Source organism: Eptesicus fuscus, chromosome 4 (genome assembly GCF_027574615.1).
Source record: "Eptesicus fuscus isolate TK198812 chromosome 4, DD_ASM_mEF_20220401, whole genome shotgun sequence".
NCBI lineage: Eukaryota > Metazoa > Chordata > Mammalia > Chiroptera > Vespertilionidae > Eptesicus > Eptesicus fuscus.
Window position 1 is genome coordinate 100,136,399 of NC_072476.1, and position 27,935 is coordinate 100,164,333.

At 43.8% G+C, this 27,935-nt stretch overlaps 1 protein-coding gene across 1 annotated transcript in view; it reads left to right on the forward strand.

The window, feature by feature from the left end:
- The window catches only part of CTNND2 (catenin delta 2), a 664,153-nt gene extending 636,649 nt beyond the window's left edge, over nt 1–27,504 (forward strand). Inside the window, exons 21-24 of the mRNA XM_054714357.1 lie at nt 10,458–10,584; nt 14,459–14,590; nt 20,407–20,480; nt 26,374–27,504. Coding sequence (XP_054570332.1) covers nt 10,458–10,584; nt 14,459–14,590; nt 20,407–20,480; nt 26,374–26,634 — 594 coding nt within the window. The 3' untranslated portion in view covers nt 26,635–27,504. The remainder of the gene's footprint in view (nt 1–10,457; nt 10,585–14,458; nt 14,591–20,406; nt 20,481–26,373) is intronic.
- Nucleotides 27,505–27,935: the final 431 nt, after the last annotated feature.

Consider the following 27,935-nt stretch of genomic DNA (forward strand, 5'->3'; position numbering starts at 1 on the left):
TAAGTCTCAGCCTAATCTATTGACGCTGGAGCTGGGTCACGTGCTAATACTTGAGAATTCTCTTTGTCCTCCACCTTCACAACTATGGAGGGATGATCTGGTACTTTCCTTAGAGAACGTGGAGCAACCAACAGGGCACCTATTAGTCCCTGCCTTATTCCTTAGCCAAAATGGAGACAACAGAGGAAAATCACATGAACAACCCGTTGCAGTGCCTTACCACAGGTATTTCATTAAAGCAAGTTGCCCACAGTTCTAATCAGTTGTATCGAGCAAGCATGGCTTTTAAAAAGTTAGAAATTCATTGCTCTGTGTATTTGTTTCTTGTTGCTGCATGAACACATTACGATAAACTTAGTGGCTTAAAGACACACAAATTCATGATCTTACAGTTCTACAGAACAAAGGTCCATGGGTTTCAACACTCTTCCCTAAAGCGTGCTGGTGTGGACGGCTCCCTCTGAAGCTCCCGGAGAATCCATTCCTTTGCCTTTTGCAGCTTCCAGAAACTGCCACTCTCCCTCCATAGTCTGAGCCAGCAGCCCAGCATCTGTGAATATCTTTCTCTGCTTCCACATCACCTTCTTGAGACCCTCCTGCATCTCTCTTATAAGAACCCTTGTGATTACATTGGGCCCACTCAGAACTTCTCAATTATCTCCCCATCAAAACATCTCTAGCTTAATCACACCTGCAGAGTCCTTTTGCCATGAAGTAACATATTCATGGGGATTAGGACAAGGGCATCTTCAGGCAGTGGTCCCAGTCTGATATCACACCTCCAACCAGGATCTCGGCTCCTTCTCACTCAGTGCTCTGGAGTGTCGCCCTCGTCTGCATCTCCTCGCTGACCTTCAGTCTGTCCACATTCCAGGCATTTGGAAGGGTCAGGGGCAGGGAAGGACAAGCTTTTTTCATTTTAGGAGCACGCCTTTGGAAATACTTGCAGATCTTAGTGACGTGGCCAAATATCCCTGCAAGGGAGGCTGAGAAATGGGCCGAACTGAAATGCAGAGTTTCCATTACAAAGTGGAAAAATGAACAAAAGGCTACCGAGATGCTTGTGCCCACGACATTCATGTTGTGTGCGCACCAACACCAGGTCTCCTTCTGAAATCTCTGCCCATTTTTTAACAAGAATCACTTTCTTGAGAGCCCATAGTAATTCCATGAATTGAAAATGCTTCTGCAGTAATTACCAGTTGGCTTCGATTTTGAAAAGTGTCCCGAGTCCCTGACCCCTTAGTCCTATGCAGAAAGGCCAGCTCAATCGGAAAAGAGGACGGACCGTAAATTTCCAGACTCTCTTTTTGTAGCTCCAGCAACATCAAGAACATTACAGCACCTCAGGGAAGAAGTGAGGGCGGCCTAGGATGTGGACACAGCTCGGTGTTGCCTGCTGTTGCTCCTTGCCCTGTCATAGCATGGTGCCCACGCCAGGCCGTCTGCAGCCCCCGTTTGAAGCCTGGGGACCTCACAGTGCCCACGCACTCCATGGAGAGCCAGCCATGTTCTGCTCACTAGTAAAATATGGAGCATCAAAAATATGAAATAAAATACACGTCAGTTGGGACTTATCACCTTCAATCTAGCATTCAGAATACACTTTTATAAATCAAAATCTAACCTTGTCAGTCCCCTGATTAAACCTCTTCAGCAGCTTCCAGTTCTCTTATGATAAAGTCCTACCCATCTCTCCAAGCTCACACCTCCCTGTGGCCTTCTCGTCTATCACTTTGTCTCGGCAGCACTGGCCTCCTAGACTCTCTTTGCCCTTCCTTGCCTTCCCTCTCGTCCCACCAGGCCTGGCTGCGCCCAGCTCAGTATAACTGTCACTTCCTCAAGGAAACCTGCTTGACTCCCACCAACTCTCCAAGGCTAGTAACCATCTCAGAGTAGCCTGTACTTTTCCTTCATGGCTCTTACTACCAGATGTGATGTGAGAGGATCATTTTTAAATGTCCATCTCCTGCTCAGGAGCCATGCCTACTTCTTTCCCTGTTCTTGCCCCTGTGTCTAGTACAGTGTGAGCTATTTATTAATGCTTATTAAATAACTGCATTGGTGTAGCCACCCCAGCATTTAAGCTTCATTGATTCTGTTTCCATTTCCATGATCTGAAGCATGTAAAAGTGGGGTGGAATGTGGAGACCTTGAGGTTCGGATCCAGGGTGAGCTTGGAACTTATTGACCACTGTTGGGTGTATATGTAAAATACCTGGCTTTTCAAATGTTGAAATAACTTTTAGGCATTTGGATCAACAAACCTGAAGACTGGACTTCGCTTAGTTTCACCCTGAATTTCACTTTGCAGCCCCACTTGGAACACAAAGACCATTATGTCAGACATTTGTTTGCAGATCTCATAAGTGAGGCCTGGAAAACAGGAGGACTAATCTAGTCTTATTTCAATTTTTGGAGTGGGTTTTCTGCATTGCATTGGTAACAATTAACTACTCGCAGTCAAAAATGATACACTTTCTTCAACCAAATTATATAAAATTTATTTCCAATTTGTCAAATCTTCTTGTTGATATTGGTTGTTTAGAGTTAGGCCAATGCAGTAAATTAAATTTCTAAAGTGGATTTACTCAGTATTTGCGTTTAAAATATGGTACTGCTGAAGATTCTTATCCTTAAACTAGAGGCCCAGTGCACGAAATCGTGCACAGGTGGGGTCCCTCGGGGTGGCCTGCTGAGATCGAGCCCCAGCTCGTGCCCCCAGCCTCACAGCCCTAGCTCATGCCCCCAGCCTTGCAGCCCCACAACCCCTCCTGGCACCCCGCCTTGGCCTGGTGCCGCCCCCTCAGTTGCTCCACCATCCTGCCTGTGGGGTGATTAATCAGGGCTGGGCCTCTGCCCAGCTCCCTCAGCGCCTGGGAGCCAGGTGGCAGCCCTGCCCTCCACCACTGCCACTGGTCACCATCTGTGGGGTGATCAGCAGGGCAATTGGGCCCCACTCACACCTGCCTTGACGCGGCGTCACCTGCTCATCTGCTTCACCATCCCACTGTAGTCCCATTCTTGTCGGGGCCCCATCAGGGCTGGCAGTACCTCCACTGCCACCTGCTGCCAGCACCATGTCACCCATGCCCACCATGTTCCATGCCGCCCCCAGTGGTCAGTGCACATCATAGCAAGCGGTCGAAAGACCACCTGAGGGGACAATTTTCATATTAGGCTTTTATTATATAGGATATACTATAACTTTAAGTATCCAAACCAATTTAATTACATTTTATTGGGAGCACCAAAGCTGAAACTAATGAAAGCAACTAGTATGTCAGGTGGCATTTATTTCTGCATCAAACTGCCAATACTCCCTTTTGGCCCTTTCAATGTAGTTTAAATATTTAACGCTAATAGCTTTTGGAATTGTTGATGGAATTAGTTGTAATGACTCTCTAACAAACAGTTTGCCTTAAAAATAGATGGAAGCTTGTTTGATTACAGCAAAGAGGAGCTGAGGGTTCATTGACATGTAAAATCTGGCTTGGTCTTCAACCACACAGACTATGAATATTCTATGCCGATTGTCTCTATATTATTGATATAAGAACATCCAAACCTATAGGAAATTGTTTAAGAGTTTATTTGAGCCAAACTCAGGACATGCCCAGAAGCAGGATCTCAAAGGACTAAGAAAATGCTCCCGAGAATGGCAATCTCGCAGTTCTTTTATACCTTTAGAATCAGAGGAATGTAGGAAAGATGACATGAAATCCATTGGTGGTCAATTAAAAAGACAGAGAAAGCAAGTGGGGAAATATCTGTGATTGGATTACAAGACAGTTCACATTTAGCATTTACAATAAATAGGAATGGAATAAGGGCAACAAGCCCATGTGCTCCCTTGAGGGTGGTTATGCCTCTGAGGGGGTCTGAGAAAGAGAAATATTCTGGCATTTCAAAGGTATGTTCACCTAGATCCGTGGTCGGCAAACTGCAGCTCGCGAGCCACATGCAGCTCTTTGGCCCCTTGAGTGTGTATCTTCCACAAAATACCACGGCCTGGGCGAGTCTATTTTGAAGAAGTGGCGTTAGAAGAAGTTTAAGTTTAAAAAATTAGGCTCTCAAAAGAAATTTCAATCGTTGTACTGTTGATATATTTGGCTCTGTTGACTAATGAGTTTGCCGACCACTAACCTAGATATGCAAGAACAATGTATCTAGGCTTGCTTAAGGCAAAGACAGACCTTTTACTAGGAAAGTTATAGGCCTGGACATCACTACCTACCATGAAATGCCCAGATAGGAATTTATGATCAAATCACCCTGTGTGCATTCTTTTGGTCACTGACCTTGTCTTATTTATTACTGAGCTACTTTTACATCCACAACAAAATACCTTTCATTGAAATAAGGAGGATGTATGTAAAACTACCACTACTTTGCAATCTTTTCTTTCTCCGCTTCATGTGATTACATTGATATGTTTCTTCCACTTAAAAATGACTGGAAAACTGGCACAATTTTGAGCTATCGAATTTTTCATAAATGAGTAGTAATGTCTTAACTGGGCACCATTTTTAGTGGATGGCAACAATTCATGTCTTGACTTTCAGTTGAAAAGTAGGTTCTTGGTGAGGAAGTCCTGGTAGTGAATGCAAATAACAAGCTATAAGTGTTCTAAGTTGAGTGAGTAGATGAACTTGGGTTGCTAAAAGCCCAAAGGACTTTCACCACACTTGCCTTATATCTCAAGTCACTCACAGCAAATTAGAATTGACAAGCTTTATGGGCTGTGAGCTTCCAAGGATAGCTAAAGCAAAAAACTTGTATTTGTTACTTCAGAACCAAATAGTCCCTGTGTGCCTACTGAGAAATCTTTGTTTAGAGACCAAATAAATCTTACCAGGTCCAGAGCTGTTTTTAAAAGGGAGGAAAAACCGCCATTGATTATATACTAACTAACTGTGTGTTAGAATATATTTTGAGTTGTAACTGATATGCCCATGGAAATAAACGAGTCTCCATTTTCAGGGTTAATTATTTATTAAAGCTTTTGTCTGAGTCAGAATTGCCACTTGTCATTAGAAACGATTTGTTAAATCTAAATTCTAAGTTCGTCTTAGAAAACATGCTTTGGAAACACCTGTAAATGGGAGCATCGCCATCTGATTCACCGTATTCATTCATGCTGTCCCCCTCCACCCAATTGCTGGCGGTTCTCTAAAATGGGCCTTCTTCCAGAGGTCAGGGGTCACAACAGAAATGATGTGAAATTCCACTTCCTGTTCCTCTCATCTCTCATCTCCTGAAGCACAGTAATGAGGATTTGGTATTTAACCCTCTGCTTTCTCCCTAATCACCAGATCCTCCAGTCAGCCCTTGAGATTTCTCTTCCTGGTTACCTTCTCTCTCCCTAATCCTCTCCTTCCTCCCCCAGCTGGCACCGTTCCTCATCCTGCCCTGATTCTGCATTGGTGGGGGTAGGGGTGTGCCCCAGTGCTCAACAGGTGATGATAGGATGCTCTGGGCAGTCAGGGGAGGAGGAAGTCTATGAATACCCCCACAGGGCTCAGTTTCCTTCCATCACACCAGATGCTCTGCTCACTTGCTGGCATGCACTGCCCTACTCCCAACACCACTGTTCCCTGCCCAGTAACCTTCCCACAGGTGACCCTTTCAGAAACCAGCCCCTTCCGTCTTGTGGGCACATTCCAGAGGTGCCCAGTCCTAAAAAAACATAGGAGCATATCTAATGAGAAATCAATGCATTCACCCTTCTCCTTTCTCCTGGCTCTCCTAACGTTTGTGTTTGGGGAGAACTTAGTGTAGCCTCCATGGACAGGTGCGTGAGCATCTGAACTGCAGGATGCAGGGAGCAGTAGAGATGGGCTGAGGTGGCGGGCAAAGCCATGCTCTGCAAGCTATGGAAGGACTTAGCAGCAATCCAGGACCAGATGTGCCCAGGCATAATGATGCTTCAGAATTATTTACAAGATAGGTTAAAGGGGAGGTAGTTTAATATACCTCCCATGGAAACATGGGCAGCTGAGAAATTATTTTAAGTGGAGAAGGCAGCCAATGGCCTTTTTTTTTTATTTTGTACCATTTTACCTAAACTTACACTGCCTTCAGCAGACACATACCAACAGCAGAAGATAATACTGATAAGGTTGCTCTAGGCTAATGTGTGTGTTTGTTGTTGTTTTTTTTAATCATAAAGCTCTGATGACCTTCATTTGTTATAGAACAATAAAGTATAAGAACTTAGAGGCTAGCAGTAAAGCCCATGACATTGGTCAGCATTTCATTTTATAATAATTAACGCAGTCATCTGAAATCACTGGATGCTACTGGCATATATTAGGCACCTCTGCTAGGGACCAGGGCTCCAGAATTCAGCAAGGCTTTCTGTACTGTGATGTCACAGCACTTTGTTCACAGCAGGGGAAGAAAATGATGCTAAGTAGCCTCGCTCATATAGCTCCTCCAAAGCTCAGGGGCATACTTCATTTAGCGATAGTGGTTTACTAAACATGTATTGCCTGCCTCTTGTTTCCCTAGCACAGAACTTGGCAGCAGAAGTTAGACAGGACAGGTATAAAAAGGGAAGCATGTAAAATGGGGTGGAATGTGGAGACCTTGAGGTTAGGATCCAGGGTGAGCTTTGAACTTATTGACCGCTGTTGAGTGTATATGTAAAATACCTGGCTTTTCAAATGTTGAAATGTCTTTTAGGGCTGACCGATCTGAGGTGTAGACATGTGAAATTGAATCACACAGCCAGTGGATACCAGGTCATCAGGTGTGATTGGGGCTCAGTGTGTGAGTGTCACCTCTCTGCCCTTAGGTTGGGACCTATTTTTATGCCACTGAAAGTCAACCTGTAGAATGCGTTATCTGACATTCCCAAATGAAGTGGGTGACCTCCTAGGATTTAGCACTTTAAGAGTGCATTCGGTATCCCTATTAGTCACTGCCACCTCTGCATAGAAACTCCAAGCCAGTGGTTCTCACCAGGTATTCATTAACATCACTTGGGGGCTTTGAAAAATCCTGGTGACCAGGCCCAGCTCAGAACAATGTAAATAGGATCTCAGGGCCTGTGGCTCAGGTATTACTATTTTTAAAACTCCCCGAGCTGATTGAGTCATTTTGACCTTTATTTATGGAAAAGCAACTGACACAGAGCTTACCAGTAATTATGATACTAGTGTAAACTGGAGAGAAGCGCTGACTCCTGACAGCTTTCTAATTTTACCTATACCGACAGAGAGACCCAAGGTGAACAGTTTTGAGCCTTGACTTGACAAACAGCGCTAGCTCATCTTTTCACACAAACCTAACTAATGTGTGTGCTGATCTTCATTGAAGATCCTACACAGTTTCCATAATAAAAAGCTATGGGGCCAGTACAGGTTATCCTAACCTCACATAGACCAGTCTGAAAGCCACTTACTTAGACCTTATTACAGGATGGTAAAAAATATAAAAATGGAGATTGTTATAAATCAGGGATCTCAAAATGCTTAAGGGGAAGACTAGAGGAACTAAATAGAGTGAACACCACGTAGACATACCATGAAAACCGATGGTTGTGAGGCTGTGAAGAACATCACCTTCATTCTCTTGCATTCTGGGCCATTGAAAGCACAATATGGATAATAGTAGCTTTGGGGACTAATACAGTGTCATAAAGAACCATATCAGGAACTTTAGCAGAGAAGCTGAAACTGGTGGAAGGACAGGAAAAGGGAAAGATAAAGAAAATCAGATTATTCCTTGTGGCAATTTAAAGTTCAATGACTTTGAACTCTTCTTCTCTTTTGGATTTCTATCTCTATATACTTGGAGCAATTTAACAACCTCCAGTTTTAAGTTTAATGCATTAAAAATAAAAACCAATTTGAGGCACCGATATCATATCACATTTTGACAGTTTGTCTGGGTCTTGAGCTGAAGGGCACAACTTCTGGGTCGTTTTGCTGGAGGTGACCAATAGACATTAAAAGAGTTTCTTATCATCAATAGTAAGGATTAACGGCCCTTCCCTAGTCATTGTGGCTATTCTTCATCTATTTTTATCCCCTGGGCTATTTTATTTAACCCTACAAGCCAAAGGGTTGATGCAAAAGGGAACTATGGTTAAGCACCCAATAAAATAGAAAAAAACCTTTCCTTTCAGGAAAAAACCTCTGAGGTCTACAGTGAGTTAAAACTAAAAAGTAGTAATCAAAGAGACAAATAATGGTTTTAAAGCTACATGCCCAATGTATGTGTTTACGTAGACCACTTTTAAGCTTTCTGAATGACAGTGGGAAGTAAATGAGTAATAAATTTGATTGCAAGCTGTCTAGGTAACAGATATTATATGGCTATTTGGTTAAAAGGAGTGTTCGCTTAGCAATAACTCTTACTTTTTTAGAAAGCAAGACTTTTTTTTTTTTTCAACCGAATGATGAAATATTTCATGCAGTAAAAAAAAAAAAAAAAAAAAAAAATGTGGCAGGGCAGGACACTTATCCTCAAGGTAACTGGTTATTCGGTATAACTAAAACAGGTGTTGATTGATCTGTACCCAGGTCTTCAGCATCCAGTGTTGCACTGTTTTCCATGACAGTTGGAAGTGTATACCACCATCACAATGAAAACTGTGAGGACTCTTCTAGGCATTGTTGACTATAGTGATGTTAGAGTTCTTCGTTTCGGTCATTGCATCGCACCTTTCACTGCATCTGTGAATGAGAGGGAGATGGAGAAGTAACCCGAGCTCCTCTTCTTGCACCTCCAGGAGCTCCCAAGCTGTGACTCAGAAACTAATCAAGAGCCTTGGTTGGGTTAACCACCCTGCCCTGTTCTCTAAGCTCTTCCTCTCCCAACGCCATTCAGAGCTTCTGTGCCACTCACACACCATCGCTGGCCAGGTGCAGAGGGGTCTGACACAGGGATGGCAGTCTTGGTGCCTCTGACACACTCATCATCCTCTGGTCCCTGCCAATTCCCTCACCCACGGACAAGCTACCAGCAAGATCACATTTCTGTCATGCATTAGCATTCTCGGAATTGGGTCTTTTGAAGTATTTGAAAGCTTTGGGGTTGTATCCTCATAAGAGTCCCTTCCTTCATATAGTTTTATTATTACATCCACAGTCTTGACATTTCCAGAGATGTAAGTACTTACATGGTCCCATAGTAATCTAAGCATTATGAAATCTGAACCACTGAGCAAAACATATCTCCAAACACCCACATAGGACAGCAGTGCTGAGGAATCCACTGATATTGCCAATAAAACCAAGCCTAGGGTTGTGCCATACTTATATCCAGTCGTCCCCTTTCGTCTTAGAACATATCAAATATTAGCCGATTTTGGTATCATGAAGTACTTTGCTGGCTCACTTTTAATGACATGTGCAATATTATTACTTATCCATGACAAAAGAAGCCAAACTTTTGACTAAAGCAATTTCCTGAGCCACTACTTATAATCCCAAAATATATCCCATTGAGTCCCTTAAACGTCTAAATATTTTCAGGGGAAAAAAAAAAAGCTAAAAGAACTGAAAATAATGGTTACCTCTGTGAAGCAGGAATTGGGGGTTGGGTGGGTGTGTGCTTTTCTTTGTTATACCGCCAGTGCTGTGTGACAGATTACTCTGACAGAAGTAAACTTGACTTTAAAAAGAGAGAGGCTGGAGGAACCACCATAACATCCTTTCAGGACATCTCAGGGAAGGTGGGAGGAATTGTTGGCTATTTTTATTTTCTTCTTTATGCTTTCTAAATTCATAAAATCCTCCATAATGTATTTATATGGTTTTTATAATGAAAAATTGTATATATGCTTTTCATGTATTAAGTAGATATTTGAAAGCTTCGTGGAGGATTAATGTGGTAGGATGCATTCTGCACATGCTCTAAATGGAAAAACAACACAATCTCTGTGGCAAAGCAGAGAGCATATGAATCTAGGCCTGAATACTCAGTGGAAGGTGAGACACTCAGTGTGAATATACACTGAAGGCCTTGAGCAGGTGGGGACCAGGCATTTGTGGCAGAGAAGGAAGTTCAAAGCAATGTAAGGGAGGAAAGCCAGAAGGGAGGATGCTGCTTGGCACCTGGCCCTTTGAACAAGCGTAAACACTTTCAGAAGGTGGTTGAAAAGAGGGCCAGAGAGAGTTGGAACCAGGTAGGCAAAGAACAGACAGTTTCGGGGCCATTCCACATTCTGAGCAGGATATTTTCATTTAAATGAAAGTTGGCCAAAGCAGGTTTGCCGAGAGACCATTTATCCCGCATTTGGGAAGGAAAGCAAGCACTGAAAGCAGGGCCTCCCCTGTCGGCCTGTCTGGAGGGAACAGGAGGTGGGTCTCAATTCACATTCATCTGTTTTAACCTTGATGATCACCGAAATGGTTTGCCAATTCAGACGCGTGGAACTTGGGAATGTCAGGAAGGGAAGAATCACTCTGCCTTCCCCACTTAATCAGAGCGTGCTGTCTTCGCAGGATGGATGGTCACAGTATCACTTTGTAGCCTCATCTTCAACCATCGAGAGGGATCGGCAAAGGCCCTACTCCTCTTCCCGCACGCCCTCCATCTCCCCTGTGCGCGTGTCTCCCAACAACCGCTCAGGTAAGAGACGCCCAGAACCAGCCAGGCCTGAGTCCCCTCCTTCCCAGCCCCTTAGCTCACCCCCACAGGGAGGAGAGCCATCCCCATCCGGATGTTTGCTGGAAATATCAAATGACTGCTTTCTTTTTATTGCAGTGGCGACTGTGTTACTCAGACTCAGAACTAATCTCTAACAGATTTCCAAAAATCTCTGACAGGTGGCGCGTCATGAAATGCATGTCACAGGCCTACATTCAGTGAGGAACAAAGATAAAGAAAACTGCCAGGTGTTTGCAAATCAGTGTTTTCCATGGATGTTTTTCCAACTTAAAATAGTTTGAGTTGCATTTTATTAATTGTAATTGGGATAACAGAATATGGGAGAGAGGACATGCTATTTCTTCATTCAGAATGACATATTTCTGAACTACATCATTAAGGATTTCATTACTATTCCATATCTGATTAGCTTTTTATTATTGCCTTTCAACCAATGAGTGAATCATTGATAAATACTTTTTACTACCAACCATAACTTTTAAGTCATTTATGTTTTACTAATTTTGTCACCTTCTCATTACTTTACTTTTACACCCTTTTTCAATCATGTCATATAATGCCAAAGGTGAGAGAAAGAAAATATGAGCACAATGTTTAGTATATACATGGCATAGATTTTATTGTGGTTTTACTCAAAGTATAAGTTTTTAAAACTTTTGTTTTGATTTCTGCATTTTGGTTTTTGTTGTGAGAAGAATGGATAAATAATTATATGTATATATACATGCTCACACATGCTCATGCACACACTCACACACACACACACACACACACACACACACCTGCATAGGCTTCTATTTAAGAAAGTTTTCCCTGCTCCTCGCTGCCCTCTCACTGCTGAGGAAATAATATTTTCTGAAACTGCAGCTCAGCGGGCATGACAGAGAGCACACACCCGCAGAGGCCCCTCTGTCCTTGAGAACGTCTGTCATAAAACTGCACCACACAGAAGTGTCAGGATGACGAGGAAAATCAGAAATGAATGGGGAATGTGTGCCTGAAACAAATGACCCTCTCCCAGCCCCGTGAACGCTTATATTTCTTAGTGTGGTCTTACTGCTTGTAATGTTTAGTCCCACACTAGACAAGTCAGGACCCCACGCGTGTGACGGGAGAAACTCCCGCCTGTCTCAGAAGCACAGAAAGGGCCTGTTCTGCATTCTTTCCATCATTCTTAAAAAGATAAAGAGCAGTGAGCCTGGCAAGCACGAGGAGAGTCTTTGTAAAAGCTCTAATTACTCAGAACCAATCAGCGTTAGGATCATGAAATGACATAATACCTTGGAAAGTGCCAGAAGGAGCAGCAACACCCTATCAGGATGTCAACATCCCAGCCATTCAGCTAAGGTGTTTCCCAAGCGAGGCACATCAGAGACACCTCATAAACACTCATTTGCATGATATGATCTTTCCAGATATCACCTAAGTTTACGGAGACCACTGTGTGTGAGGTCTCAGGAGATAATTACACACTTGACATGGTTTAATAAGCCCCACCATCTGTGCAATATTAGATTCTAATTTTAGAAGCTTTGGTCAAGAGCCTCCAAGATATTGTCTCTTTGTGATTGCTTGGCAGTGACTAACAAAAGACTCCCTTTGATGTAGAAAGGCCTAGAAGCAAAGGAGCAAGGGCAGGAAAGGGTCTCTCCCTGGAGGGAAGGCTGCAGAGCAGAGGAAAAGGGAGCGGGTGAAAGAGGTGAGCAGGACTGATGCTCAGGATGCTCAGCAACTGGACAGAGTCTGGCTCAGTTACAGGGGGAAAAAGTGGTTTGTTTCCCTGTCTTCCCATTGGATTTACACCCATAGGTTCTGGTCCAACTGGTTTTGTGAGGACTCAAGCAACTGTATTTTTTAAAGTATTCCAAGTAATTCATTCTAATGGGCAGCCAGGACTGGCAACCTTTGGGAGTTCCAGGAGCTGAGCAGTGAGCCTCGATTTTATTTGGTAGGTTTGGGAAGTGGGAGACACAAAGCAATTGGAAGGCCCCTTTGTTTACCTTCCTAGCTTTTGGCTGTGATGCCCACAGAGCACCGGCCTCTCATTCTGGTTTATTTGCACATCCATTTCCTCACCTGACTGAGCTCTGGTTCAAAAGGTGTGACGCATTCATCTTTCTGTCTCCCAGAGTCTGGCACAGGGGTTTTCACATAGAAGACACTAAATTTGATGAAATGAAGCAAAGATTCAGACAGTGAAAAGAGGGGTATGTTCAGGGATCAAGCTTATCCAGTGGGCTGGAGCTGAGGGATCCTGTAAAGTGTGTGAAGGATAAGCTACAGGGTAAACTGAAGCCTGATTGGGGAGGAGCTTGGGCACTAGCCAAGGAAAGAGGATTTTATCCAAAAAAATCAAAGTTCCCAGACTTCCCCAAGCCTTAATAATCAGCGAGTCTGCTTGTTAAATATGGATTCCTCGAACCATCCCCTGAAAATTCAGACACAGAAGGTCCAGGGCTGGGTCCTGGAATCCCTAAGTGCTCAGGTGAGTCTCAAGGTTAGAAAAGTTTCTGAAGCACTGCCCTGAGCACAGGAGGCTGGCCGAGGCTTTGAGGCAGAACAGTACGTTGCTGAGCTCACACTGAGTAGAAGCAATTGACTAAGCTCCGGATATGAGTAGCGACTCATGGAGCATGGAGACCAATATGAGGACAACAACCACAGGTGGGCTGCACGCCAGCTGCCTCATTGCCAGCACGCACAGGTATTATTCTACATCCTCCATCGCGTCTCTGCATGGACAGGGCTGTTTAGTTCCTCCCAGGTCATCCCCTCTTTCAAGAAAACTAAACCGCTTTTTGTTTGCTTCTTGACCTCCAAGTTCGGCCTTTTCTGTGTTCTGGGACCAGTTTGCTAAAGAATCATGGGGACTCTTCTAGTTACAACCCATCGTTGTAGAAATGGAGACACAGAGGAAGATGGGGCTCACTCCCCGGGGTCCAATAGGCATCGAGAGTCCAAGGTGTAAGGTGTGGGTGCAGGATTGTTGGGGGCATTCATCCAAAGAGCTGGAGCAGGACACCACATCAGGAAGAGGGAGCTGTCCTCGCACCCTGCCCCCAGCCCACCCCAGCAGGCTGCTCTTTGCGGGTCGGGCTATGTTTGCCCCACAGACCATCCTGTGTGGAGAGCTGCTTCCTTTGCCTTCCTTTAGGGAGTTGCTGGGTGACTTGGTAGTTAAGTAAAACTGTGCTTACTTTCATCAGAGATTCCTCAATACCAGGAATAGCTCCTCTGAAACACGTCTAATTTTAAAAAGGGAGGAAAGTAGAAGTAAGGAAGGAAAGGAGGGAGGGACCGCAAAGGAAAGAGAAATAAAGAAACTAAGATCCATCTCATTCTTGGGCAGGTCATGTCCCCACCAGGATGTCTCTCTAAGAAAGATGGCCCCAGTAGATAGTTCTTAATTACTTGCCTTCAAGCCATGTGTCCCCTCAACTATAAAGCACCAAGTGATACAGGGTAAGGCAGTGGTCGGCAAACCGCGGCTCTTTGGCCCCTTCAGTTTTTAGCAAAGGCCAGCTTAGGAGTACCCTAATTAAGTTAATAACAATGTACCTACCTATATAGTTTAAGTTTAAAATAATTGGCTCTCAAAAGAAATTTCAATCGTTGTACTGTTGATATTTGGCTCTGTTGACTAATGAGTTTGCCAACCACCGGGGTAAGGGAATGGGTAAAGACAAGAGCCAAAGAACAAGAAAATCGACACATCCACGCACATATATTGACGTATGTTGAGCCAGGTGTGTTTTGACCTTAACTGTTTGTGTGAAACACTGTCCATGCTATGGAATGAGACTCAGAAAGTCATCCTTTTGATTTCTTTATGTAGCAAGTGCCCCAGCTTCACCTCGGGAAATGATCAGCCTCAAAGAAAGGAAAACAGACTATGAGTCCACTGGCAGCAATGCCACTTACCACGGGACTAAAGGAGAACACACTTCCAGGAAAGACACCATGACAGGTGAGCTCAGCTTCGTGCGTTTCCCCCGTGGAGCTGGTGACTCGATCTGGGATGGAGCAGAGGACTGGGGCATCAGGCTTCAAGCCATGCTTGGCAGCTCAGCAGGACTCAGCAGCTAGCAGGTCACTGGAGAGTTTGATAGTGAAGACCCCCAGGAACTGGGGATAAGGAGATTAAGCCAGAAGTGTAAAACCTTAACATCGTACTCCTGAAAAGAGCTAAGAGAAAATGACCTCTATACACATTATCCTCAGTCCTTCTTTCCTGCCCTTTCCCTCTCACTTGCCCAGCTCACTTCTCTTGCATTAGAAAGAGAAGTCATCATAGGTTTCTCCTTAGTTGGCATATCAAGTTTTGCCATTAGGAATGGAGAGAGGAAAAAGAGGATAAGAAAAGGAGAGGAGGGAGAAGGGAGAGAAGGGGGAAAAGGAGGAGAGGAAGGGGCTGGGATGGCAGCAAAGGAAGAGGATTTAAGGAAAATCCACAGAACTTCTGTTGAGACATTTTCTCCTCTTACCTTGAAACCAAACTCCCAAGAAGATTCATTAGAGCAATGACCACAATTTCCCTAAGGACGAATTGATCTTTTATGCGCCTCATCTTTCACCACCCCAATCATACCCATTGTCTTTCCTTTCTCATCAGCTAGGACTCTGTGGAGGCCAAACTTGGTGCCCTTCACCACCCCTCCAGGGTGCCCTGCACAACCTGTGTAATAATCAGACCTGACTTAACTCTGCTATTATTCTGTACAACTCCCTTTGGGGCAGGGTGTGCCTTTCACATTCATCATCCCCTCCAGGCTCTCCGCACACCTACCCTCTGCCCCCATTTGCCCCTTCTCCAAGGACTTGGGGGCATTGATGTAGAGAGAGTTATGTCTTAGAAACAGAGCTGCCAGAGTCGTCAGAATCTCTAACTAAGGAGTCCCACCCTTCTTTGCCACATGGATATAGAGATGGGTCCCTCCTGAAAATCAGCCATGAGGAACAGGGCCAGACTGGGCCAGTCATTAAACTGGGGTGCAAAGAGCACAGTCCTAAACACACACTGAGACCCTCTTATCAGAAAAATCTTAAAAGCATGGGGTGCATTTCTCTAATATTATTTAGATCTGGCCTGCAGGGGAGCAGAACAGACAAATTGGATGATTTATGAAGATTTCTTCCAGACCAAAATATCTAAGAAAATTTTTATGATGGTAAATGTATTTACCCCAGAGGCAATGTTTCCGTGGTAATTCTGCACGACTGCATAGGGAAAAGCATAGTAAACAGTTGCCCATGATCCCCACTCCTAGGTCAGCACTCTGCCTCCACACACAGACCCTATAAGGGAATGTCACCCCTCACCCTTGAAACATCTCCTGAATGAGAGGACTGAGCTCATTACATAGGACATACCTTATTATTCTCGTTCACTGGCTTTTCCCCCATCAATGTCACCCTGGTTATAGATGAGCATAAACAAAGAAAGTTATGAATTTAGATGCCGAGTCCCTAGAGTCAACACATTCAGCAAAGAATCTAATTTGTCCTGATTAGTCCAGAGTAATAGTGACACCAAATCCACCTGACCCATTCATTTTGTGATTAACCACCTCACTGGCAGTCTGGGATGATAAATTGAGATTATAATTACAAGAAAAATTGTGAAATTGACTGCATTGTTATTTAAGTGTAACTTTTCTCTTTAACTTTCTTGCCCAGTGTAATCATTCAAAGGCTTTTAAATGTGGATGTTTGTGTTGAAATAATTCCAATGGCACATGATCATGCCATGAACACATAATGAAATAAAATAAAATCTAATGTGTTTCTGATCTTTAGTCTTACTAGAAAATGGCAGGGATCTTGACAACTCCGGTATTGAGATATGTGTAAATTTTCAAACTCATATAGAGGCTTAAAAGCGTTGCTCTAATTTATTAAAAACACAAGTCAATACTGCACTGTCAGTCATGTAGCAAGCCTAGAAGAACATTGAGATCTTCATTGAATAATGTGTTTATACTGGAAGGTTCCCTTTAAGCCAACAAGTACTATGTAAAAGACAGTTGTTGATGGTAGTGGTGATGATGTTGGTGGCAATGGTGGTGATGGTAGTGTGCAGTGATGGTGGTGGTGGTTATGGTGGTGGTAATGGTGGTGTGCAGTGGTGATGGTGGTGGTGATAGCGGTGATGATGGTGGTGATGGTGGTGGTGATGTGCAGTGATCATGGCAGTGATGGTGTTGGTGATGTGCAGTGATAATGGTGGTGATGGTGGTGGTGATGGTTATGATGGTGGCAATGGTAATGGTGGTGGTGATGATAAGTGATGATGATGGGTGTGTGGAGTGATAGTAGTGGTGGTGATAGTGATGATGATGATGGTGTGCAGTGATGGTGGTAGTGATGGCGGAAATGGTGATGGATGAGGCATTGGTAATGAGGATGATGGAGATAATGGTGTGCTGACACTGGAGGTGGAATTGCCACTTTCTATAGTGGTAGGAGTAAGTCCCTAGCCAAGCCAGGTGAGAGCCAGTAAATCATATAGGAACGGAAAGAATGAATTGCCAACCTCCACTCGGCAACACTTCAGCAAGTGCCCATCATTCCAACATTTACTCACAGATGAGATGTCTAATGACCTCTGCATCAAGAGCAGTACTTTTTCTCATTCACCTATAAATCCAGGGGACATGTACAGTTCAATGCATTGAAACTTCCCCCTTCTTTGTTTCTAAGGCATCAGAGGATGTCCTACCATTTCCCCCAAATGAAATAATCCCTCTGCTGTGGTAAACCATGAGAAATTTCACCCTCAAAATGCAACCTGGGAAAAATTAAAAAGTAGAAGCAGTTTCTTGCCTGGGTTATAATCCTATCTAATAAAAGAGTAATATGCAGATTGACCATCACTCCAACACATAATATGGCTGCACCCATGTGGTCAAAGATCTTGCCCTCATGTGGACACAAGATGGCCACCACAAGATGGCCAGCAGGGGAGGGCAGTTAGGGGTGACCAGGTCGGCAGAGGAGGGAAGTTGGGGGCAAACAGGCTGGCAGGTGACCAGGTCGGCAGAGGAGGGAAGTTAGGTGCAATCAGGCTGGCATGGGAGTGGTTAGGGGGTGATCAGGCTGGCAGGCAGAAGCGGTTAGGGGCAATCAGGAAGGCAGGCAGGCGAGCAGTTGGGAGCCAGCAGTCCTGGATTGTGAGAGGGATGTCCCAGATTGGAGAGGGTGCAGGCTGGGCTGAGGGACAACCCCCCGTCCCCGTACATGAATTTCATGCACCGGGCCTCTAGTCTTATATATTAGGTCCTAGAAATACAGATCCACTTAGGATTTTATTCCAGGCTTCCCTCCACCCACCTTTTCTGGATTCATTTTCCACCTAGATGGAGTCTCTTAAAATGTGTCTGTCTTTAGTGTTTCTTTGCCACTGAGGAGCCTTCAGAAAGCCAAAGTCAGCTGTTCATTCAGGCTTGCAGGACTGATAGCTTTTCCTGGTGGTCATGATCCCTGGAAACATTATGTGTTCAGAAGCACGCATCACAGGAGGGCTGTGCGGTCCTGGCAGCTACACAGCCTGACCTGAATATTCACCAGGGGATTTTGCCCTCCCTTCTAAGCTTCCAAATGCCTTTACATCAAATGGTCTATTCTGTTTTTGTCAGTGTCTCTCTTATGCCTTTTGCAGCCATCCTAATCTTTATTATGTTGACTCAGTTGGAAATTGAGGCTTATAAAGAAAAGGGAAGGCATTTTCCTATGAGTCCACTCTGAGCTCCATATACAAGGGCGAAGCATTCACGAAGACATCTGCTTCATGTGTCTGCAAAGGCCACAAGTTCAATCTCAGCTATACACTCTCCTCTAAACAGGTGAAGTGGCCAAAGAGTGGGAGGAAAGGACTTCCAGTAGAGACAGCTTTAGCTCAGAAGCCACAAACACGACAGGGAGGGAGGCTAAGGCTATCATAGGGCATTGTCTACCAAATAAAATTACATTTAATTCTAATAGAAAACATTTTTTCACCTTATTCTTGAAGTGATAACTCCTATCAGCAAATTATGCCTCAGAAAGCAGGTTTTCTTTGGTTTATGCATTCATTCATTCATTCAGCAAATAAAGCACTCATTCTGTGAGCATCACCAAGGCCAGGCACTGTCCCAGATGCTGGGGATACCTGCAAAGGTGTCAGCTCATAGAGCTTGTGCTCCCATAAAGGAAGGCAGGTAGTACACAAGGTAAACAATAGAGCAAGCTCACCAATGAGGTAATGGCACATGGTTGTTGAGCATGAGGGAGAAAATAAACAGGGTAATGAGATAGAGAACTACTTTAACTGACAAGGTCAAGGAGGAGACATTTGTGCCCAAATCTAACCAGCAGCAAGATGAGGCAGTCCAGAGTGTGCAAGCAATATCAAGGGAGGAGGATCAGCAAGTACAACATCCCTAAAGCAAAACAAACTTGGCAGGTTTGACCAGCATAGCTAGGGCTCAGCACACAAGGGAAGAGTGGGAGGCACTTCAGAAAGTTAGGCAGAGGCCAGATCATTCAAAGCCTCATAGACCATAAAAAGGAGTTTGGCTTTTACCATAATCCAGTTTGTCTAACAAGATTATTACTCAGCTTGGGAACAGGATGGACAGAGGAGCAGGTTTGGGAATGGAAACTGGGCCTTCAGGGAGGATTCTGTAGCCGTGGTCCAGGCGAGGGATGATGGTTTTCACAGCAATACAGAGACCGGAGTGATGTGTATTCAACCAGAGTCTTATCTGAGTGGTGTTTCAAATTGAAAATAGGCTCTCAGCTGTCACTCCTCCAGTAAAATTTCAGAAGAGGAGTTTTATTGCACAGCTATTATATGCTTGTAGTAATAATCAGGGGTGAAATAGTAGCTTACACTGACTTTGTGTCTAGAGTGGCCTGTCTCTATGACAGAAGGATGGTGTGTCATCTTATCTCATTATCCCATAGATAATAGAAGCAAAAGATAAGCCCTTCTTTATTTCTAGAGTGTTTTATACTCAATAACACTCTAGAAAAGAAAAAGCTTTTCAAAATCTTTATTTAATCCTGACTTTATAGTTGCTATGAAGGGAGCAGTGCCCGGGGCCTTTCCTCTGGGCTTGTGGCACGAGCTTCAAGGCTTCCAGGTGAAGAAGTGGGCAAATGAGCACCCTACCCAGGCCTTTGGGAGCTGCCAACTGGAAGAGACTTTCCTTTCTTTCAATTAGACCTTGGGCTTCTCACCAAACAGAGGGGGCTCCTATATGTGGCTAACAGGATTCCTGAGCCACGGCCACCCAGACGCACAGGGCACCCGCAGGTGGTGCTTCCCACCTGTCCTTCCAGCCTTTGAGAACGAACAGTCTGAATGATGCCCAAGCATTTCTATGAGCTCAAATTAGAAATTTCATTCTTGACATTCTGCTGCTAAATACGAAGCTGCTGGTACAGATTCCGGCATGCTTCAGTGCAAGTGACAAGCTTTTATTATCCGCCCGTTTTCACCAGGAAGGAAGGCCATAAAACTTTCAAAATGACCATCTGTCTGTCGCACCTGCCCTGACCCTGTCTACTATCTGAACATTACTGCAGGAGGCTGCCATGCTATGGGGATTTTATAGAAGAGCTGTGCTGCTTTCTTAATATCTGTATGCAAAGTGAGGTGTTCGAGGCCAAAGAATTTCTTCCACTTGGAATGGTCCAGGAGAAACCAAGCATGTTAGGGCAAGAACTTGCCTCGATAACCATTAGTCCTCCATTTGAAATCTTGCTCTCTTTGCTAATACATTTTTTTCCCTTTGCTTTCAGCTCAAAATACTGGAATTTCAACTTTGTATAGGAATTCATATGGTGCGCCCACTGAAGACATCAAACATAACCAGGTAAAGGAGACACAGAACGTTTGTAGTATTCATTTTCCCCTTCGACTCATGTCAACTGTCCTGGAATTGTAAAATACATTAACTTCTTTCTCACAGGCATAAAGAACAACAATGAAAAGAAAGCACTGTTCCCTGCTGCTCTTCCCGCTGGCGTCACCCAGCCTCTATGCGGGTGGTGGCAGTCATTAGAACAGCCCCACATTTGGAAAGAGTCTTAGATTTCACCACAACCACACACTTTATTTCATGACAGAAAGCAAGTTTCCTACTATGATGCAAAACTAAAATAAATAAGGCAAGCCCCAATTATATGAGCATCAGATGCCGGTTACTAGACAAATTGTCTAATTACTAGACAGGAATTAAGTAACTCCTATAACCCAGCCAACTCTCATTCAGAAGAAAGCATTCATTATGAGTGATCGTTACTAATGAGATAGACACATCAACTTCAATAGGAACAACTAAATAGGATGCATTTTAATGTGCCTTGCAACTCCAAGTCCAGTTGAAGAACAAGCAGTCCCAACATCACTGGGGGCTTGTGAGAAAGGCAGAGATTCTTCTCTGACCCTTACCCCAACCAAGGGTTTGTCTGCATCAGACTCACATTTCATCTAGATGTCCAGGTGATTTTGTGTCCATTCAGGGTTAAGGAGCTCTGGGATGGTCAATACTTAAATAACTGATCTAAGTTTGTATGTGTTTTATTCTACAAACATTCATCAAGGCCCCTTTTCTCCAGGCTTCTGTGGGGACTATAAAAGCCGAAAGGCACAGCCTGTGGTTCTTCATTGATGGACAACTTCATGCTTTTCTCCCTTTTTGGTGTTCATTACGGAATGAATGACATGCTTGTAACTGTTGGATACTAATATCTGTTGTGAGAACTGGCTTCTTGCTGATGTGCTAGATTCCTCTCAGGCATCAGGAAAGTTGGACTGAAAGGATAAACCTGAAGCCTGTTTGCTTGATCACAGTATCCAGATGGAAGCCAACATGTGAGGCCAATGGGTTGTTTGTAGACATTTCTCAACACCCAGCAGGGCAGCATCTCTGAAAAGGGAAGGGACCCCTTCTAGCAGGTAGAATGTCCTGTGCCGGACCATTTCCAATGAAGAAGAAGGAGGACATGAAAAGTATCTCCTAGACCTGAAATTATTTTTTGCTCTAATCAACCATCAACAGGAGAAATGAGAGTGGGTACAGGTGTTATCCTTTTGCCCTCAATTTTTCAGTTCATGCACAGCCACTCCTGAAACATCTGGTGTTGTTTGCAACCCCCCAGTGAATGCCTGGACCCTCCAGCCTGCCTGACACATGGCTAATATCTACTTGACCTCCCTCAGTTCTAGCCTTTGCTAAAAGCAAAAAAAAAGCCAATGAATAAACTGAATAAATAAGTCAGGGTATGAGCTCTAGAGGAGAGGTCACCAGGAGTTTGCTCCAACTATTTACATGTCAACATGCTTGCCCACACATGGAGGAAAACAGAAACAAAATATATTGGAAATGCCAATTCTGTTTATGGAAATCAACCCTTTTTCTTTTAGCAAATATCAGGTATAGTGAGCAAACTGTCCTCAGCTTTTAAAGATGCTTGTAGGATGTGATAGGACCCTGATTTGCATCCAAGAGTGGAAGGTTAGTTTTTACTTTAGGTAGATCAAGAGAAGCCAGTCCCCAGAATCCACTTATTCTACACAAGCCATTTTCTTTTGGAATTCTGCTGTTGTTGGCAGTGAAGAAACACCCTCGTGTGGCCCTGAGGCCCTTGGCATCTTTCAGTGTGGCTGCATGAGGCTCCAAAGGACTGCCTGCAATCTAGCTTTAGAGGACAGTCCATAATAGTTCTAGGGGCACATTCTTTTCACCTAAGCCTCTTCTGAGCACTTAAGCAAATTAGAATTAATGTGCTAAGTTGGCATCTCTACTATAAGAGAGAGCACAGCCTACTGTAGCCTTTTCCCCAGAGTGCCCCAGAATGTACTCAACTCAGCCTCAGTGTGAATGTCAAGGCCACAACATCTCAGGTGAATGCTGCTGAAACCCAGCAGGGATGGATACCAAACCCTGCATCACTTGTCAGCCCTGGGGAGATGTTGTCAGCAGGCCACCAGCAGAGCTGAGTCCTGTGGCCATAGTTTAGTGCCATCATTATTCCCTGAGCAGTTCAGCAAAGGGAAGCTGGCAATTAGACTGTAACACCATTCTAATATCAAGAAACATAAAATGTCAGTCAAAGACAGTGGGGCTTTTTCCTTAAAATTTTTCAAGGAAATCATTGTGACATGCCAATGAACTTGAGAAAAGAATGAAGTGTTTTATTTCAGACTGCTATTGAAATAAACTTTGGCTGCACCTGCAGTTCCCACTTGGGAACTAAATTAAGTTTGACCATCCTAACCTTTTGAAAGAGGAGACAACCTGGTTCTCTTCCAATTGGGTGGGTCTAGAGAACACCTGTAGACATCATCCATGATTTGGTTTCTCTGGCCACGTGGGCATGGCTGGCCACTCCAGATGGAATGCTTTTGTTTGGGGAAGTTTCCTGAGCCAAGAGTGACCTCACAACCTCTCAACTGGTAAAAAGCCATCTTGAACCATTTAAACAGGAGAGACGCTCTGGGTTCATTCAGTTTCAATGTCAAAGCTTGTCCTCTGCTGAGCAGTCTAGTCTCCTGGGTGTTGTAGGCACCAACTAGGCCTCATGAGCTTCACAGAGGTGGCTGGGCAGTGACTCATCTCACAGAAGAAATGATTCCCTAATGGAAACTGGTTTTAGGTATATCTCTAGAATAAGGTAAAAAACAATGAGAGGTGAGAATGAGGCAACAGCAATCAATGCATGGCCCGATGAAGTCGGGGCCTGGGCAACAACTGACTTTCCCTGACTCAGAGGAAAAGGAGCCAGGTTGCTGTTCAGCTATGACACTCCCCTTGTGACTACCTAGGACTCCAGTCTCATTTTCAGGGAATTCAAAGCTCCTAGAAGAAATATCCATTAGTGTGAAATAAGGTTTGTGATCCTTGGTTTTTATGTTTGGAGTCAACAGGTTATGGACATAATTTTAAGAGTTATCTACTGAAACACTTCAAAAATTCTACTGAGCTTTTAGCAGTCCATTCCATCTTTATAAAGAAAACTAGCAGACTTAACTGCTATATCCAAATAGCAACAGAATTTTTGTTCATAAACTAGAAACCAAGGGATTTGGTGTTTTGATTCAAATTATTACTGATGACAACAAAACAGCCTCTTGAGTTCCTAGTTGGTTTCCTCCATCTCGTTGCCAGGTGGGAAGGACATAAAATATTGTCCCCAGAAATGAGGAAATTGACATTCCAGGTCAGTAAGGTTTGCCTTTGGTCACCCATCTAGGAAGAGGTAAAGAAGCCAACATAGTTCTCTTGCCTTCTTATTCCATTTTCCCTGCTTTGTGCCAATGGTGCTCTAATGTGAGCCTTTTAGATATACACAGATAGATGGAAGGAAGGAAGGAAGGAAGGAAAGGAAGGAAGGAAGGAAGGAAGGGAGGAAAGAATTGAGGGAGGGAAAGGGAAAGGGAGGAAAATTGAGAGAGAGCACGAGAGAGAAGAAGGGAGGAGGGGAGGAGATAGATATAGAAAGACATAAACATACATATACTGTATACATACATGTGTATGACTATTTGAAGATTAAACAAAGAAGATTCTGTTAAATATTGAATATAGTGCCCACTGAAATAGCAACAAGCAACACAGTAAATTCTAGTTCCCTCCCTGTATAATTTTTCCAAACCTCCCAACGCTAACCCTTTGAATGCTCTATGCTTGGATAGCAGCACTGTGTCGGAGTGGAGAAGCTCAACATCACCTCACAGCTCTTCAAAGAAGAGCTTGTCCAAGTCATTTGGTAGACCTGGTCTCAGCAGCATTTAATCATATATGTTGCAGATTCATTTCCAATGTCCTCTCATGACCAGACTCTTAGATTCACAAATCTCTACGCCTGTGGACCTTCACAGGTGGACAGAAATCTCATTCAACCACCCCTCACTAGAAGTGTGGCAGGTCCTGGATGGCAGCTGTGATGAAGTTCACCCCTTTGAAGAACAGGTTGATTACTAGAATAAATCAATTACATAGAGGAGGGAGTTTTGTGTACTTGAGAGAAGAATTATGTGAAGGCCATTAGAAGCATTCATTTACACACAACGTGCTAATTGCAAATCATTATCTATTAACTAAGACCAATTTCTAGAGGATGTTACCATGCTAAACCTTAGTTAAATGAATAGGGAATTACTGAATTGGCTTGAAAATGATCAAACTGTTTCTTTATCATTCACAGCAGACCTCCTCCCCGATTATTGCATGTGAACAGAGCTTGGTGCATGCCTGTGTGCCCTGGCCGTGGGTCTGGCCCTCACCCCACGCCTTGGGAGGTTCTGCTCACTTCAAGGGCGTTGTCTTAGAAAGGGACCCCAGCAAGGAAGGAGATAGCTAGGCCCCTCGCATACAAATGCTGATGATCAACCTATGAACATGCCAAGCAGAGGGAACTAATTCTTGACTTCACATATCTCAAAGTCTCCTGTGATCCCTTTATCCTTCAAGGTTCCCTAAATCAGACAGTAACCTCAGAGTTCAAGGGGAGCATTGAACTGGCAATTCTGAAGATTCCTCCCCACTAAACAAAGACTCTTTGTCTGGGATTGCAGCTCCTAGGAATAATAGAGAAAATGCAGGGAGGATAAAAATCAACTACTGTGTTCTATAGCATCTCATGTATACCTCTGTAATTTATAAAGCTTATCTAGTAAAATGGTGTAGCTGTGGCAGTTTGGTGATTTCTCAAAAAAATTAAGCAGAATCACTACAAGATCTAGCAACTCCACTTCTAGGTACCAAAAAAAAAAAAAAAAAACTTAAAGAAAGGACTCCGACAGATACTGGTATACATGTTCATTGCAGCATTTTGATAATAGTCCAAAGATGGAAACAACCCAATCATCCATCAACAGATGAATGGATAAACAAAGGTAGTATCTCCATACCTGGAATATCACTCAGCCTTTTAAAAAAATGGAAATCCCTTCACATGCTACAGCATGGATGAACTTTAAGGATATCATGCTAAGTGAAAGAAGCCAGACACAAAGACAAATATTACATGACTCCACTTTTATGAGACACCTAGGATGTTCAAATTCCTAGACACAGAAAGTAGAATGATGGTTGCCACGGATTGGGGGAGTGGGGAGTGGGGAGTGGGGAGTTATGCTTAATGGGGATAGAGTTCCTGTTTGGGATGATGGAAGTCTGGGGAATGGATGGTGGTGATGGTTGCACAACACTGTGAATGTACTTAATACCACTGAAGTATACACTTAACCCTTTGCACTCGCTTGCTTTTTTCTCGATTCCTTTATTCTACTCGGGATTTAATTTTTTAAATACCCCAGATTTTACAAAGCGCAGCAGTAGAATAAAAAACTGGAGTTTCTTTTCATACAAACTTACTTATTTGGATTTTTTTATATTTCAAATTATTGATACATTCAAAGAGTATAAAAAGAGCTGCTACCGATACTAACCGTGTCGAGTCACACTCGACATCCGAGTGCAATTAAATATGGTTAAAATGGTCAATTTTACGTTATGCATATTTCACCACAATAATAATTTTTCAAACTCATGCTCTAGAATGGTAGCATGTGGACCCTGTAACCAATATTTTTAGAGAAGGGCCATCAATAGTTGGCGGTTTTAGGGGACATGCCATGCTGGTTACTGCCTGGGTGACGTTCCCAGCCTTGACCTTGAGGAGCATGGAGTGCCTTGATCCAGGAGGAGGTTGGATCCAGGGGAAACGAACTAACCCAGGTGGGTCTTGTTTTCCGGGCAGGTTTCCGCACAGCCAGTCCCACAGGAGCCCAGCAGGAAAGATTACGAGACCTACCAGCCGTTTCAGAATTCCACGCGAAACTACGACGAGTCCTTCTTCGAGGACCAGGTCCACCATCGCCCTCCCGCCAGCGAGTACACCATGCACCTGGGACTCAAGTCCACCGGCAACTATGTCGACTTCTACTCAGCTGCCCGTCCCTACAGTGAACTGAACTATGAAACGAGCCACTACCCCGCCTCCCCCGACTCCTGGGTGTGAGGCGGGCGGCACGAGGCGCTCCGGGAACAGTGCATGTGCATGCATACCACGAGACATTGCTTCTTTTAAGTTTCCCCCTGCAAATTTAGTTTGCTAAAGCCTGTTCCGTAGGAAGGCTGTGATAACCAGTAAGGAAATACGAAGAGCTATCTTAGAAAGCTAAAACGAATCGAAAGTTAACGTGGACGTCAATAGAAAGCTAAAGCGATCCTAAAGGTGACGACCTGGTGCGACACCGTTCTAGTTTGAGCTGTAGGGTATGAAAGGGTATTGAATGTGGCTGCAGACAGCACAGGCGGCGGTCCCGGCCGTCCCGTCGGGGCGGTGGGGCGCGGAGGTTATAAGCACAGAGGCAGGCAGCACGGGTCACACACTCTCGAAGGACGGCTTCTCACGCTTTGTTTCCTCTCTCCATCCGTTGTGATTCTAGGCTTCCGGTTGCATTGGGGTCCCTCTGTACAGCAAGATGTTTCTTGCCTTTTGTTAATGCATTGTTGTAAAGTATTTGATGTACATTACAGATTAAAGAAGAGAAGCGCGTTGTGTATATTACACCGATGCCGCAGTGTTTCCTCATCTATGGTTCTAAATATTGCTTCAATCTCAAACGTTTGAAAGATGTATGGATTTCCAGTTTTCTTTTCTTTTCTTTCTCTCGGTATGTTTTAACAAAGAAAAAAAAATGGAGAAAAAAGGAATATTTAGCAGTATTGTTCGTTCTGATATGTGAACTTGTTTGTGGCAACTAAGCAAGGCATTCAGCAGTTTCTGACAATTAACACACATCATTCCACACTCCTTGTCAACAAAGTGCTTTTTCACTGCCTAAAATTTTAGATGTAGATATTTGAAATAGACTTTTTCATTTATACCAGTTTTCTTTATGATGATACAGTGTTAAAAGAAAATAAATTACAATTGATCTGTCATCCATACTTGCTAAGAATGTCTATTTCCAAGGACCTATCTTACAAAATACACATTCTTGCTCGTGTGTCTGTGCGTGTGTGGGGTGTGTGTATGTCCATGTATGTACAAAAATGACCTGTGTGAGGTTCTATTTTGACAGAAGCGATTTCATTTGCTGTTCATCTTGTACAAACTGTTTCTGGTTTTCAGTATAAATGTACATCCGTTTGTTCCTTTCGTACTCTATCTATTCTTCTGACCATCTAGTGACTCAGGATATTAGGCCGGTTGAAGTGAAGTTATAGGATTTTCACACATTCACACATTCTCCAATGCCAACTCTTTCTACAGGTCCATTTCCCTCCATGTTTTATGCCCTTAGAACACGATAA